The 17,357-nt window shown below is 34.6% G+C and overlaps 1 protein-coding gene across 2 annotated transcripts in view; it reads left to right on the forward strand.

Annotated features, from left to right (window-relative positions):
• VPS50 (VPS50 subunit of EARP/GARPII complex) overlaps nucleotides 1–17,357 on the forward strand; it is a 138,063-nt gene that overhangs the window by 11,244 nt on the left and 109,462 nt on the right. The window contains exons 3-8 of one of the 2 annotated variants that reach the window (XM_004431349.3): nucleotides 10,653–10,775; nucleotides 11,906–11,977; nucleotides 14,404–14,457; nucleotides 15,272–15,342; nucleotides 16,052–16,169; nucleotides 16,250–16,285. In XM_004431349.3, the coding sequence (XP_004431406.1) occupies nucleotides 10,653–10,775; nucleotides 11,906–11,977; nucleotides 14,404–14,457; nucleotides 15,272–15,342; nucleotides 16,052–16,169; nucleotides 16,250–16,285 (474 nt within the window). The remainder of the gene's footprint in view (nucleotides 1–10,652; nucleotides 10,776–11,905; nucleotides 11,978–14,403; nucleotides 14,458–15,271; nucleotides 15,343–16,051; nucleotides 16,170–16,249; nucleotides 16,286–17,357) is intronic. The other variant, XM_087421085.1, reaches the window with a different exon arrangement.

A 17,357-nucleotide genomic window follows, 5' to 3' on the forward strand; every position in this document is an offset into this window, starting at 1 on the left:
TGTATGGTGACAAATGTTAACTAGACTTAACTGTGGTGATCATTTGCAATATTTACAAATATTGATCATTATGTTGTACACTGGGAACTAATGTTGTATGTCACTTATACCTCAATAAAAAAAATAGAACACTATCTTAGTCTGGGTTCCCCTGATATTCTAGTGTAAGAAGTAAAAAACAAATTAAAAAAACCCAAGGCCCGCCCCGTGGCTTAGCGGTTAAGTGCGCGCGCTCCGCTACTGGCAGCCCGGGTTCGGATCCCAGGCATGCACCGACGCACGGCTTCTCCGGCCATGCTGAGGCCGTGTCCCACATACAGCAACTAGAAGGATGTGCAACTATGACATACAACTATCTAGTGGGGCTTTGGGGAAAAAAAAGGAGAATTGGCAATGGATGTTAGCTCAGAGCCTGTCTTCCTCAGCAAAAAGAGGAGGATTAGCATGGATGTTAGCTCAGGGCTGATCTTCCTCAAAAAAAAAAATAAAATAAAATAAAATAAATAAAAATAAAAAAAACCCAATCTGTGCTATTTAAATAGTGTAAATACTTGTATAGAGAAACTTTTAAACATTAATTTCATTTATTAGCTTTACCTCACTCAGGTATTGGTAGAACATAAAAAAAGGCACTCTTGGTCTTCAGGAATGGACCCATTTCTTTTTCCTTTTCTTGTTGTAATGTCTTTCTAAATTGTAACAAGGAATTGAGGTTCCAGTGGGGTTTTCAAGAAAGAAATAGTTTATGGGGCCCGGCCCCATGGCTTAGCGGTTAAGTGCGCACGCTCGGTTACTGGCGGCCCAGGTTTGGAGCCCGGGCGTGCACCGACACACCGCTTCTCCGGCCATGCTGAGGCCGAGTCCCACATACAGCAACTAGAAGGATGTGCAGCTATGACATACAACTATCTACTGGGGCTTTGGGGAGAAAAAGAGGAGGAGGATTGGCAATAGATGTTAGCTCAGAGCTGGTCTTCCTCAGCAAAAAGAGGAGGATTAGCACAGATGTTAGCTCAGGGCTGATCTTCCTCACGAAAAAAAAAAAAAAAGAAAGAAATAGTTTAGCTTGGGCTGTGTTACATTAGAAGGTTCTAGTATAAAGGGTAAGTAGGAAAATATTAGGGTGAATCATATGAAATGGCTGTTTGTTTAGGCTAAAAATGGTCTAATATTGGCAAATTTCATATGGTTCAACTCACTAGAAAAAGGAGGGTCGTGAAGGAGAACTGAAGAGGGGCATTGGGTGTGCTTGATAATCCAGAAAGGATTGTTGATTTTTTTTTTTTTTGAGAACTATATAAATTCTGAGTGGGAAGAAAGCTTAGAAATAATTTGGTACACTTTCTGCATTTTATAGACAAGATGACACTGTATCCCATTTTAAGAGGAGATGTGAGTCAAATAATAATCCATATACTGGAAATTTGGAATTTTGGTGGAGTAAATAGTATGGAAAACTAAAAAAATTAGGATGATTTTCAGAACTTGCTATAGGAAAGGAAACTTTGAGAAAGATTTCAAAAATCTTAGCTTAAATGGTTCGGAGTCAAGGTCAGTGGTGCTCAAACTTTGCTGCACTTTAGAGTTATTGGTACCCAGGCCATACCCCATTCCAGTTAAAGGTCCCCAGGTGATTCCAGTATGGAGTCAAGTTTGGGAACCATTGACCGAGTTGAGGATCTGATAACAAGAATGGAGAAAGGGAAAATACAGGAATTTTTTTAGAAAAAATTTTGGAAGTTTTAGTGACAATTTTTGTAGGGAAAAGCAGAATAAAGAGTTAGTGATGACCTAACATTTCATTCCTGGGAAATGGATTCTGTTATATCTCAAATGAATGGGATTTTCATGCAGAGGTAAGGATATAAGAATGCTATATTCTGTATTATAAATACTATATAATCTATATAGTATTTACTGACTAAATTTGTTATCCGTTTAATGAAATTTATACTTTTTTGAATTATATTAAAGATTTTTACTTACTTTAATTTGTTACAAGGATTATGAAGAATTAAGACTAAAATTTATTTTAATATATAATAATTGCAATAGCCACATGATTAATGGTTACAGAACTTGTTAGGACTGTGTTTGAGAGTATTTGTTGAATCCTGATTAAAAAATAAAAATATCAGTATTCGGAACCTTATGAATCTACATTTAGACTTTAAATAAACACTTTCTATAATGCTGCCATAATGGTTACCTATCATAATCCTGAAAAAGAGTAGTAAATATTGGTACTGTTTTATGAATTTTTACTGAAATACTGCCTCCTGATATTATTCTTTAAAGATAAGTGTTTTTTTTAAGGCCTTGATTTCACTAATTCATAAATACAAAGAGGACTCAGCTATGTTTTCTAGTACATGCTTGGTTTAGCTATGCTTTTGAATTTTTTCATTAAAGAAGAATATAGGGTGATGGGACAAAAGAGATATCTGTTGAGGTTAAAACTTGAGAATATATCTGTCTAAATATAAGAAAGTATTGTTGTTTTTATGCTGAATCCATTCCACAAATATTTATTGAGCACCTGCCTACCCTGCAGCATTTCTGTTTTATAACATTCTGAGAGTTTGGGCAGAATGTTTTCTAGCATTTAAAATACTTCTGTGAAGTAAGATAAGTGGATTTGACTTGGCTTCTTATCATCCGTGAAAGGAATCCTAAAACTACACACTAACTACAGAGCTTTGTTTTCAGAACTTTACCCAGATATAAGGAAAATGTGCTAGGATAAGAGTGAAGAGAGCTAGGTGCAAATATTGACTTAAAACATTCAACTTATTAAAGGAAAGTCATTTTAATTGCTTTGTTGCCTCAGTTTCCTCATCTTTGAAGAGATTTGATTAGACTAGATGCTATTTAAGAGCCCTTTTTGCTCTATTTTATACTTTCTATATTGTAATATTTGTAGGAGAGAAATGATGGAAGAAATACACATTCAAAAGAATGTACTGAGTAGTTTTTTAAAAGATGACCATAGTAGTATCTGTATTAGGATTAGTATTGATGTTTGTGACTAGGAGACTTTTTTTAGCTTTAGTGATTGGGCTAAAAACTTCCAGTTTAGGATTATGTATCGTTTAAGACAGGTATCTTCTGCAGGTGGTACCAAAAGGGACTCTAACCATGGATCTGCAAAATCATTTAGAGTTTTTCTTAGGCACTCAAGGCTAACAATATTTAACTGTGTTCTTTTAACCATTAATGAAATTATGCTTCTCTTGGCTTCAGACGCTTTGAGATTTTTAACCCTTCTTCCATAGCAAATCATAAAAGGTCATTCATGCAGTGCATTTGACAATCATTTTTCGAGCCAGGCACTTACTAAGTTTTGAAGTGCAGAGAGGCATAAGACTCTGTTCCTACCTCAGCCTACGTGGGAGAGACAAGCGAAAATAGATAATCACAGAGTAGTGTAAGTACAGTAGAGGTTTACAGTAAGATATGCACAGTGTTAGCCCAGCTGAGAGAGGATTAGCAGTGGGTAGAAGTGAGTGCAGGGTCTTTTAGAATTGGTGATTAATTTGTTTTAGAAGGATAACCAGTATACAGGTGGATTTTTGAGTGGAAATCCTGGACACTAGGATACTGATTAAGAGGAAGATAAGAACATGAGGTTTAGGAAATGGAGAAGGGTTAAATTTGAGAGACATTTTAAAAGCAGAATTTAGGACTGAGGATTTTATTGGATGTGGAAGGCGAAGGGATTGGAAAGACGGGGGTTTTTAGACACTGGGGTGGAAGGCGCTGTGATGTCTCTTCTCAGACTAGACAGTATTTCTTCTTTTAGAGAGAGGGTCTGATGAGACGTTTGAAAACTAAAAGAAAAGCAAAATTAAGACATATACACTGGAGTTTTCTCTCTGTACTTCAATTTGTGATGTCTTTTTTTCAGCATTAGCCCCCAAGTGGACAGGCATGTGGCAAACAGCTTGATGTTGTTTACTGAAGTTGAGAGATTTTTAAAGATAGTTTTTTTTTTTGATATTTGGTGTCTCTAAAGCTGTTATATTTAATAATTTCATTTTCATTGAAATAAATTTAGGAAAATACTTGTTAAAAATATAATGATTGAGTAAGAGAAGTAAATAAAAGTATTTGGAAGAGTATCAAATATAAAAGTTTTGCTTTCTAATTTTGTGTTTTTAGTACACATTAATAACTCAGTACATTTCTGTGAATAAAATCAGGTTTTATTCATGATCTATTTCTTTAAAAACAAATATGTGTATATTTGGAATGCTGTTATTGTGTAGAGAGTGGTTAAATACATTATTTTTATCACTTAAGTGTGTTATAAAGCTGGATTAAAATAATGCCATTTTAATAACCTTTTATAAAAAAATCTATAAATCATTTAGCTGAAACCTTTTTAAATTATAACCTCAGCGTTATTCCACTAGATGGCAGTGAAAGTCTGAAGAAAAACAGTGTGGGCTTTAAAAGCTATGTTTTATTTAAAACACACAAACAACCTGATGAACCAGCTGCTTTGATGGATTATTATTGTTGGTCTAGTGGGATTTTAACAAAATGTGTCATTTCCTCACATAATCAGACATCTGGCAATTCATTACAAACTTATATGATGTATGTTTGGTTTTAGGGTATCTGTGATCTTGAATCCTATTTCATTTGGAAACAGAAAACCTATTTTTGTTCAGTGATTTATGATTTTTATAATACTGATTGAATATTGAAAACTTCATGTTTTTGTTCTTCCTTTTAGCTCTGTATAGATTTTGGTAGCTAAACATTTTTTGCTTTCAATTAGAGCTCTAATGTGTTGTTAACTCTCATAAGATTATTTCTGTTTTTAGAATTTATTATAACAGAATAGCTTTTTTATGTTGACTGATGAAGAAATGAAACAGTTAAAAAGAAGAAGCCTTGGGGCCAGCCCGGTGGCGCAAGCGGTTAAGTGCGCGCGCTCCGCTGCGGCGGCCCGGGGTTCGCTGGTTCGGATCCCGGGCGCGCACCGACGGACTGCTTGGCAAGCCATGCTGTGGCGGCGTCCCATATAAAGTTGAGGAAGATGGGCACAGATGTTAGCCCAGGGCCGTCTTCCTCAGCAAAAAAAGAGGAGGATTGGCGGATGTTAGCACAGGGCTGATCTCACAAAAAAAAAAAAAAAAAAAAGAAGAAGCCTTTGATAAGATTTGTCTTGCTGAACCCAAATTCATGCTTTACAAGAGTAAAATTTCTTCCTTTTCTCCCCACTCCTTCCCATCACAGTGCATTCTGCCATTCAAGTATGTAACGTGAACTGTGGTCTAATAAGCTAAGTACAGAAATGGAAGTTGGTTTGCATTTTATTTTTTATTTTATACATTTTCTGTGGGGTTTTGAAACCTGTGAAATGAAGATTTTGCATTCATCTTTTTGTTTGAATAAAAATCTACTGATGAAGATTATAAGTTTCCGAGCTGTTCTGTGGGTTTAAAAATTAGGTTAAATTTATTTTCAAAATTAAAGAGAATATTGAGTTTAATAATGGTAAGGAGAACTGCTAAGTTGTCATAACTAACTTTTTTTTTTTTGTGAGGAAGATCAGCCCTGAGCTAACATCCATGCTAATCCTCCTCTTTTTGCTGAGGAAGACCAGCTCTGAGCTAACATCTATTGCCAATCCTCCTCCTTTTTTTCTCCCAAAGCCCCAGTAGATAGTTGTATGTCATAGTTGCACATCCTTCTAGTTGCTGTATGTGGGACGCGGCCTCAGCATGGCCAGAGAAACGGTGTGTTGTGTGCGCCCAGGATCCGAACCTGGGCCGCCAGTAGCGGAGCACGTGCACCTAACCGCTAAGCCATGGGGCCGGCCCATAACTAACTTTTTATACTTACAAAAGTGAATAGAATTGAAAATCTTGAACTTAGTTTGGTATTTTTAATTAGTGTGCTATTTTGTATAATTTGAAAATAGGGATTAAATGTAAAATCTGTAGTCTTTTTTTTTCTCTCCTAAACTTGAATACAGTCCTTTCAGAGATGAACTCTTAAGTGGGAAACTGCTTTGTAAAGTTATAGCCTAGTTCCTTAGAAACCATAAGTATACTGGAAATGTTTTATAACACCTTACACTTGTGGGTTCCAATTGTCTATATTGTCTATATATGTCCAATTCAAGTCTATAAATAGACTTGAATCCCTAGTTCTCATAAAACCTTTTGTTGTTATGTTGAGAGGAAAAGTGGCTTGGCTAAAATCAAAGATGTTGACTTAAATTTCTGTTACGATTGTTTTTTTCTTTCATTTTTCATAAAGTTACATTTATGATGTGCATTTTTGTATGTGTGTTCATGTAGCTTTATCTCAGAGATGATCAAAATAGAAAAATAGGCTAGGTAGTGTTATATGCAGTCTTATAGAGGATTGTGACTGCTGGAAAAGACAGCCTCTAAAATATTGAATAACTTCTTTGTCGTCTACCACTTCCCTAAAGTAATCCTGCTTGGTTTATTATGTTAAGAAGATATTGAATATTTATGCTTACTTTTTTCATATAGCATCTGGCATATTTTATTTTTAGTAAAGGCAAAATATGGTTCTAGAATATACAAAAATATATTGGATTTAAAAAAAATCTCAAATTGTTGCATTTTATTGCCCCTTGGCGTACATGCAGACTCTCCCCCATGATGTTTTTCTACCCTGTGGAAAGCCACCTTCTATTGCTTAATCTGCTGTATGCTTTCCCACTACACTGTTTTTACTTATGGTTTGCTTTAGATTTGTAACTGTATTCCCCCAATTTCTCAAATTTGAAATTTTCCCTCTTCTCCTGTTCTCTAAATGCCACCTGTTCCATCAGATGTGAACTCACTATCCTTTGATGCCCTTCGTTTTGTCTTTATGTCCTTTTTGTTCTGCCTCACATTGCCATTGTTTATTCATCTGACCTCTCCTCTTACTTTAGCAACTATTTGAGGGAAGAGCTGCGTTTTAGTTCTCTTTGTTTCTGTATGACCTACTATGGAGAATTTTTACATAGTGGGAACTAAAAAAAGTTGTTAAATTGAAATATATGATTTGACCAGGAAAGGTAAGGTAATAGACCTTTGAAAGTAGGCAGGTTATTTCCCAATGAGAGTGTGGGAGAGACAGTTGATTTGTTCTTTTCTGCCATTTGTACCTTTGCTTTTATCCCCTTTACAGTTAATCGTTACTTTAATTGTAGTTTTTCTCCAGCTTTAATTCTGGGATGACATTGATATACTTTTTCTTTATTTTAGGTGTAGTTGATTACCAGCAGCAGGCAAGTTGTAGCACATTTGATGGTCTGTAGTTGTTGACAAATTATTTTTGGATTTTCAAGTTTTACAGAGCATTTATACCACTATTAATGATAATATATATTTATTAGTTGCTTTGTGACCTAAAATTTACTATAAAAATAAAATTCTTTAAAAAATTTTAATAATAATATAATAGCAGTCTGTAAGACTGAAATATTTTATTCCCAAACTTAGTTTAGTATCTAATATTATTGTAACTTTTTTAAAAAATCACATATTTTAACATGGTATAAGGAGTTTCATTTGTTATTGTAGTCCCTAATTTTGCCTTTTAAATTTTTTTGTAGGAAATCTTTTGTTCATTTTGTTTATGTAAAATTTTGCCTCATACATATTCATCGGCTTGCAAAATTGGTTCTGTTTTAGGTGAAGAATTATGTATTTTTGTATATCTCCAATCCCAGGAAATCAGTTTATAGAATGGCAAAACTATCGCATAATTATGTTAAGAATATGCAATCTGGCAGTTTCTGTTTATTTTTCTAATTTACGTGCATAAAATATCCCTAAAATCATTTAACGTTTATTGTTATTTCTAGTTAGAAGAAAGAAACCTTTCATTAAGAGTTTGTGGAAAATTTTGACTTTTCCTTTTTTTATTCTTATATTCCTTTTTTAAATACAATTCACTGTGTAAACTTTAGTTTGATCAGTGATTATTATCTACAATGTATGTTGGTGCTGGGGAGCATAATGATGGAGAATAAGGAGAAATCTCAGTTCTCAAACAGTAACGTAATCTGATTAAACAGGCAGCACTGACAGCAATGAAACATTTAGAGAATGATTTAGGTAGAAGCAGAGTCTTACTGCCAACAGATGCAGTAAGGTCAAAAGGAACACGGTGATCGAGATTCTAGGCAGAAGGGGGGTTTGTCTGAATGAGTTCAGATGTATGTTTTCACACAGGAGCCGCTAAGTTATCTGAAGGGAGAGGATATTTTATAGGGATATAGTGCTGGGTATTTGTTTTGGATTGAATTCTACTTTGCGTGCTCTGTTTCTTTTTCTGCCTTTCTTGGCTTTATCCCTTTCCTTAGTCCTGGCTACTTAGAACGTCAAATGTTACATGATAGTTCTTTGCATTTATATGGGTTTGTCTGCTGTCTGTGATATAATTGCTTAGTTCTCTAGGAAGGAGTGGCATTTGATCTTTTAAATACCTATACAGATTGTACTATTTTTACAGATTCCTCACATTTGTGAAACGTACACTTGTGAGATATTTATAAATGAAATCAAGTTTTCCCTTTTGACAGTCTTAATAACTTTGGATATTTGTTTCACTGTCATATTGAGTGTGTGTGTGTATGTCCTTTATAGGTGAAAAACAACAAGGCATGGAGAAACTAAGTTGCCCAAGGTTAATGGCAAGGTTGCAGCTAAAACCTAAGTGCCCTTACCTTTAGATCTATCAATTAGATAGTGTATGGAGAACCTCAGCATAGAGTTATATGCCATAGGCATTTATACATGTAAGATGAAAGTGCTTGTCATTGCAGTCTGTTTGAATTTTTGGCTTGGCTCCATATCTATGATTTTCTATCTTAGCAATTTTTATAATCTTTACTTTTTTTTTCTGAATGGTACCAACTACATGCATTTGCTAGTGGTGCTATGGAAATCCTGCAGAGGCAATATTGCCGTATCCTCACTTGGGCCTTATTACCCGCCTCAGTTTGCAGCATCTTCAGCTGGTATTTCAAATGCCTGTGGACTTTTAGGGAGGGGATTGTTAGGAATTTCTGATCTCTTTTTCCATTTTATGTCTCGCTGTCATTTCACATTTCCATGGGATGCAGGGAGGTTGCCTGTGGATAGGCTAGTTGAGAACCCTTCCTCAAGTGGTGTAGGGTTAACCCAAGTCTGTTCCTCAGCACCATTGTCCAGGGTGCTGCACAGATTAGTGTGTTGTAAATAAACCCCCACAGGAATACAGCTCCCACTGTTAGGATGCTGGATTTCTTACTGTACTCAGAGTATCTGATTGCGTGCTAAGTTGGTGATGGCTGTATCTTTGACCTCTTTTTGTTAGTGTATTTTGTAAGTTGAGTTTGTACATAAGAGGCATTTTCTTTTCTGTGTACTTCTAATTATGCAGGTTTGATTTTTATATGACTTTACTGTCTCTTTTAAATTTATTGGAATTTTAAACAGTTAACTGTTCTCTGGAGTTTCAGATTTATTGCTCTAATATTTTCTTTTAGCTTGAATCTACTAAGAGAAAATAATTTTATAGTTAATAATTTTATAAATTTAAACTATAAAGTCTAAAAGATATATAAGCTAGGCTCTTTTTTTAATAAATGAAAACTATGCCCTGCAATAAAATAATCTAGAGTATCTCTATTTGGAAAATAATGACCTCTAATTGACCATATAATTTTTGTGTATTTAATTAGTGATGATTCATTAAAAATTTTTAAGTATTATTTTAATGACAGTAAAATGGGTTTAATACTAGTTTCTTTTTACTTAAATGTATTTGAGATTAATTTGAATAAAAAAATCGAATGACGAAATTGTTATATGTCTATAATAATGTCTTGATTAATTAGTGTGGTAGAGAGTGGGTGTCTGAATTAGTGAAATTTCCAGTTAACTGAAGGTTTATCCAATTATGCAGTGAAATTGCATAGAATAAGGATGCTGACTTTAGGGGTAGAGGTTTGTCTGTCAAGCTCTTTTTAGTTGTATAAATCCATCGAAGCCCCGTTCTCTATCATTAGAAAGAAGGCTTTTTATCACATACAGAGCTTTAGGTTCATAATCAGGTCATTAATTGAAGTATCAGTACACTTTGAAGGAAGCCTCATAGAATTACAGAGCTAAACTTGTAAACCTTTCCTGGACCCAATATTTCTTAGCCAAGCAGTGAGATTTTCAGCAGAAGGAAGGATGTCTGCTGCTCAGGGTTCCGATGCTTATTGTGACTCCAAAGTCATTGAGATATTGTTCCCTGGTTGTCTCTGGTGAGACAGATTTTAGAATGTTGTTAAATGATGAAAAATGTGTACATATGTAATATTGTGTGTATGATAGATATATTAGGTAGTCACTTTTTTTCCCTTTGTTAAACATCCAAGTTCTCTCAACTCCTCGTTGAAACACAAGGAATTGAAAATAAAATCTGAATCTTCAAACTGGCTAGTTTTTTCCTCAACAGGTGAGTAGTTTTTAGTGTTTGACTATTTCCTAATTTTCCATGAACTTTCCTGTTTTCTATCGGTTTGTCTCCTTGGTCAGAATAGTTCCTAGGAGATTTGTGACTGTGATTGTTTATTTCCACGCAGATAGAATTCTAACAACTGCAAGTACTATAATTGTGATATTTTTTTCTTAAAGGAGGAATTCCGAGAACTTCGAGAACAGCCTACTGACCCTCTAGCTGAACAAGAACTAATTAATAGTATTGAACAAGTATATTTTTCTACGGACTCATTTGATATTGTTAAATATGAGCTGGAGGTAAAAAAAAAATTTCATTAGAAACCTATCTAAAGTCTATTTTGTTCAGTGATTGAATTTGTAAGTGAGATTTGAATGCTTTATAGGGGTGTTATATTATTTTGATACCAAGACTGGTCTGTGATGACCATATTGTGATTAAATGAACTGTCAGCATTGTTTAAAGATGAAATTATTTTTAAAAATGTAAAATTAAGTGCACCTGTAGAATATGAGTCCAGGAAACATTTCTGTATTTTTGGTTTTTAACTGTTAGCATACAGTATGTTAGTATGCTACCTCTATCTTATTTTATATTGGCTAAATATGTTTAGAAAAGCTCTGAGACTTTTAATCATGAATGTATATTTACATACTTGTTTAGTCATGGTAAATACCCCTATGCCATAATATTTACAACATTGGCATTTTAAATTTATAGGAACTGCAAAAAAAGTAAGAATAGTAAAATTTGGTTTTAGATAAAACCAAATGCTGTATGCATATGCATTTTATATGCAGTACATACAAAGTCAGTCAGTCCCCAACTCATTCTGAAGTTTCATCAATTAATTTATTGAGACTTGGAGTTTAACTTGGAGTTTCCCGTCTACACGATGGCATGCGTGTTTGTTAGTTCCCCATACTATCCTCTGAAATCCAGTGTGTAATCTAGAATGTACTCCAATACCTGCCACTATCACACTGTAGTGCTTAGTTACTATTCATAGTATTTCAGAGGGGAAATATGTTTTGGGTTCTGTCGTAGACAAGTAGGGATGTACCTGTTGCTGGTAGAGTAGAGGATTAGGGTTAGAGACTTGCTCACATTCTTCTCTTAAGGTCTTGGAAGCAGTGTCTCCCAGCCTGGGGGCCATGGAGTTTCCTAGAGGTTGGAGGCAGCAAGAGTGGAGAGAGTAGGGGTGAGTGAAGGATGGAACTTGAGCACGAGAGGGTTGGGTAACAGAGATGTGTAGGCTCTTGTGTCTGGAGTCTAGTAGGGAAACTGGGGAGGACAGGAGGAATGGACAGGAATGGGATGTGATGCTGTTTTGTATGCACAGATTGTAGTTCATAAATCAGAGGTGTGCAGATAAATGAGACCAAATTAAACAATTTATTTTTTACTCTTCATTTATCAATTTTTTTAGAAGCTCCCTCCTGTTCTCAATCTGCAAGAATTAGAGGAGTACAGAGACAAGTTGAAACAACAGCAAGCGGCAGTAAGTAAAAAATACATTTTTTTCTGACGAAACTGTAAATGAAACACAGCACAGAGGTGTAATCTTTGTAGATCTTTATGGTTTAATTAATATATTAGCATATTAAACAAATCTTATTATTTAACATGACTTTGACTCAAATGATACATTTATATTAAAATTTAATGCCTATTCAGTTGCCCTCACATTACCTTGATAGATTTGCTTCTCTACCCATAGTTTTGTGATGGAGTTTTCTTATCTCAGAAAAAGGCCCCCACTTGTCGTTGAAATAGGTCCAAAGAGAATACAGGGCTAAGATTCAGAAAGTCTGAATTGTGTGACATTTACACACACAATTTTTAATTGTGCGACACTGGGCAAGTCAGTTAGCTTTGCTAAATCTCTTTTATTTTATCTGTGAAGTGATAGGTTAAGCCTGCATTTTCTCTAATGCTGTAAAATTCTGTGATTCTTTATTTTCCTCGTGTTAGGCTGAACTCCTTTTATAAAACTCAGACTATATTAAGATTAAATAATCGTGGTATGTTGTCCTGTTAATTTTTTTTAATACTAAAGAAGCAATAATAATAAATTTATCTATTTGAATTTAAGATATGATTTTTAATAACACATCTGATAAATAAAGGAAGATACACTTCTCTTTCTCTTGTATTGTACCTGGAGGTCTCAGCATGTGCTGGGATCTCCCTGGGAGTAGCAGCAGTGGTGTGGGGAAGGGAGTTGAGCACTAGAGGGTTGTGAAGTAAAAATACGTCGTGCTTTTGGAGAGATTTCAGTGAATGCTGGCGTCTTTTGCCTTCCCTTGGTTTCAGCATGTTTAAATATGTACTCCTCCATCTGTGTACTTTATGTGGTAGTATTCTTTTGGAAGTGAGCCCCATCACAAGGGCCATGTAGCATAGTGACCTTGGGAATTTGATAATCCTGGTCTTGAATCCTGGCCTTGCAACTTACTAACTGTGGGATTGTGGGTGAGTTACTACTTTGTTTAAGATTACTCATCTGGAAAATGAAGAAGCATGTTACCCATTTTAATAGATGGTTCTGAGTACTAATTGAGGTAATGTAGGAAAAGCACTTAGTACACTGCCTGGCACAGTGCAGACTAACAGTAACTAAATCGTTTATTTTTTAAAAAATACCCAATTTGGTAAAATTAGGTGGGTTTCTGTCTGTGTACATCTATACAAGTTCATAACTGTACACATCTATACATATCTGTACAAATTCAAAGCAGATTAAGAAAACATGAAAGGATTAATGCATAGTTGAATGTGCATGTAATGTTTTGTTTTCAGTAGGCCTGAGGAAGGGGAGCCAGTTGTGTTTCTTGAGCAGATATTCACTGAACAGCTTCAGTGTGCCAGGCTTCATGCTAGAAGTGGTGCCTATGTAGTGTAGTCCGGCAGGGGCCGCTGAAATTGTGAAATAGTAGCCTTGTGTTCAAAATCATTATAATTCTAACTTGCATACTTTAACAATACTCATTGTAGGGGCCCGGCCCCGTGGCTTAGCGGTTAAGTGCGTGTGCTCCGCTACTGGCGGCCTGGGTTTGGATCCCGGGTGCACACGACGCACCGCTTGTCCGGCCATGTTGAGGCCGTGTCCCACATACAGCAACTAGAAGGATGTGCAACTGTAACATACAACTATCTACTGGGGCTTTGGGGAAAAAAAAAAAGGAGGAAGATTGGCAATAGATGTTAGTTCAGGGACAGTCTTCCTCAGCAAGAAGAGGAGGATTGGCATGGATGTTAGCTCAGGGCTGATCTTCCTCACAAAAAAAAAAAAAAAAAGAATACAGACAAGAAAACAGGCAATTGCAATAAATCATTAAAAAAAAAACACTTATTGTATTGACCAATGTTGACCAAGTATTGTTATTGTATTGACCAGTATTGACCAAGAAAACCTTAGCTATCTTCATAGCACTCCAAAAAGCACTTGTTTTCAGTTTTTCGGAATTAGAGGACCAAATTACTGTTTGTCTTCTTAAGTGGTACAAAGGATCTAAAGGGTGCAGGGACGTTCTCTATTTCCCAGATATTGTTTCCATAAATTTACTTGATTAAACATTTCTTTATCTTAACAAGTTCATCTTTTTAAATCAAATCCTGTACCCTTAAAAGTGGTTACACTTCTGTGCACGTTAGTTAAATCAGATAGTGATACGCATATTATTAGCGGTAATAATGACCATTTATTGAGTTTCTGTTAAGGACCAAGAACTGTGCTATGTGTTCTAACTCCCTTACTGATTTCATAGCCAGAGAAATGTGTGTGGCCATAGCATGCCAATTTCTGCTGTAGAAGTTGTTGGGAAGACCTATGGAATATTTTTGCAAAAATTTTATAAGTAAAATGTAGTAGGAAGCATGAGACTTTTTCTTTTATTTCCTTTGTTTGCTTGCATGTTCTTATAGGTCTCTAAAAAAGTAGCCGATTTAATTCTTGAAAAACAGCCTGCTTATGTAAAGGTAGGATAATATTTGTTATTTTTAATAGTAAAATATTGAAAATGTTTGAGTGACTTATGTTTGAAACTTGAAATATTTTAATTTATTCTTTTGTCTTTAGTTCTGTAGCATCATATTGACTCTATTTTGGGGGGGGGGTGTTTTTCTCTCATTTAGGGGAATTTACCAAACTGAAGAAGTGAAGGAGTTTTTATATTGATTTTGAAGTAATTTATTTGGTTTTCCAAACTTTAGCAGGGCCAGTGAAAATTGCTTCTATGTTCTTGGTAACTTGTAGATCATTAATAATGATCACTCAATGGTGATATAACAGGCTGCCTTTAAAATGTGATAAAATTGGTACTGTCTAGTTGAATCTGCCTTTTCATCAGAAAATCAGAGACTTCAAAAGCCATTGAAATATCTAACTGTTCAAAAGAAGACATTCATTGTCAAAGCTTCTTAGCCAACAAATCATGTTTGTCATATCCTTGATTACCTTGTGAAGTTCTGTTGGGTAGAAACATTTAAACGGGTATATTATTAGTATTTGTTTATATCTGTCTAAAACGGGTTGGGTCTAGATTTCCTTACAAGCAATGCTGACTAAATATTTTGTCACATGCCGTTGTGAAAATTAGTTGAAAGTAGTTATTTAAAATAATTTTGTGAAAAAAATACCAACAATTTTCAAGTTCAGGTATGTTTGTTGCTACTTTGTTTTCCAAGCAGGCTTTTCTTTGAAACCCACTCAAGATTTTGTTTAGAGTACCATACAAATAAGAGAGAAAAATTACATGCCTCAAACAGTAACCTACACCTAATCTTTCCACAGGAACTTGAAAGAGTCACGTCTTTGCAGACAGGTCTTCAGTTAGCTGCCGTTATCTGCACAAATGGGAGGAGGTATTGCATTTGATGATATTTTGTCTTTAAGCTGGAAAACATTTCAAGAAAAGCTGTGAAGCTATCATTGATAATTGATTTTTTATTATGGCTGTGGTTTCTAGAATATCATTCATTAACGGAACATATATTATGATCTAAAAAGTACACGAAGAAGGTATGTGGGAAATGTCTGTAAATCTGGTTATGGCTTAAAAATATTACTGTTTTTGTATTGCTTATTAGATCAGTGCTTCTCAAACTGTCTATGGTGAAGGACCAGTGTTTTTTTCTTTTCTTTTTTAACTTCCAACTTGTTACAGACTATTATTTTTGTAAAATGCAATAAAAACAAATTACTAGGAAAATGAAATAAAAAAAAGGCCAACCAAACACATACAAAATACAGTCCCAATTTTTTATTATTAGATTCATCAAGCATAAAATTATTCTGTCAGCTTTTGCTCTAAGTGTTTTTAAATGGTGTTTTCCATTTCTGTCCTTTTCTGGTGGTGGACCAGGAACAGTCTGAGGATTGGCACTAGTCCACCCACCGTGCTTTGAGTAATGCTGGTTTAGACTGAGCCATTGAATAAATTTGTCAATTAGTAGTCACAATTCCCAATTATAAGAGTAATCCAGGATACTACCTCATTAGTTGCCTAATTGTTCTGTGTGAATAGTATTATTATACTAGAAAAATTTAACCATTTATTGTTCACTTTTGCAGACACTTGAATATTGCAAAGGAAGGTTTCACTCAAGCTAGTTTAGGCCTTCTTGCAAATCAAAGGAAACGTCAGTTGCTGATTGGACTTCTGAAATCTCTGAGAACTATAAAAACATTGGTATACACAGATTACTTTTTAAAAATTAAAGCTTAATTTTATGGTTGAAACAGATTTTACCTTTGATTTTTGTTTTTCAGCAAAGAACAGATGTGCGCTTAAGTGAAATGCTGGAGGTAAGTTAACAAAGCTTGGAAATTTGGTGATCCTAATAATATTAACTAGAAAAATTATAGTGAAAAAATTTCAGCTGTGCATTTTCCTCAAATTGGTTTATGGTATAAAGAGCATTTTTAGACATGTAAACATACTTGCTCTAGAGCATTTTTCTATTGACGTAATATACTCCATTTAGAAAAACTTATTTAGGGGAATGTTTACTTTATAGCAACGTGAGAATGTTAACTTTATCTTTTGATTGTATTTGCACTCAAATAGCAATAAAATTAACTTTTGCATCTAACGTATAGTAGTGATTTAAGGAATATGTCATATGTTAGTTATTTTGGTATCTCATATATTAATTGATTTTCTGAGTGAGCCATCTGTTTTCTCTTTGATGCTTCTTAGCATTCTCTGTATACTTCTGTTATACGGTTCACCAAAGCCTAATGTAATATGCATGTTTCCCCATATAACTCAAGCTCCTTCGGGTAGGTACTTTGTCATCTCAGCATCCCCAGTGGTTTGAATTGCATTTGTTGAATTTAGATATGAGGTTAAGGAAAAATTTTTTATGGTTTTCTGTATAATCACTGTATTACTTCCAAACTATTACCACTAAACTAGGGTTTGAGAAATCCATATGAAAAATTCATTTGGCATTAAGTTACTGTTTAGGTGATAAAAATATTCCGAGACTATTAATTAATATTCCACTTTTTTCCGGATTTACTTATTTAAAAATATTTATTGATTTCTTGGTGGTAGAACTGTTGAATGTTGATTACAAGTAGAATGCATATTATTTTGGAACATTTTATATAAACATTACTGAAAGAAGATATATTTACAGTTAAAGAACACCTTCCCTGTGAAGCAACTTATAATTCTATATAAGCGTTATCCACATATCATGGTCTCAAAGGGCTATTACTGTGTGTTTGAGGGAACAGGATATTTTTTATATGCACATATTTTAGGCCCGGAGCTAGATGCCTCTTTATATTTTATTGTTTGTCTATCATTGGTATTCCAATCCTTATTTAAGAGGAATTAAAATTTTCTAGTTCTGTAACTTTTGGATAG

The sequence above is a fragment of the Ceratotherium simum genome, chromosome 1, assembly GCF_057802395.1.
Source record: "Ceratotherium simum simum isolate JZ-2026a chromosome 1, ASM5780239v1, whole genome shotgun sequence".
Lineage (NCBI taxonomy): Eukaryota > Metazoa > Chordata > Mammalia > Perissodactyla > Rhinocerotidae > Ceratotherium > Ceratotherium simum.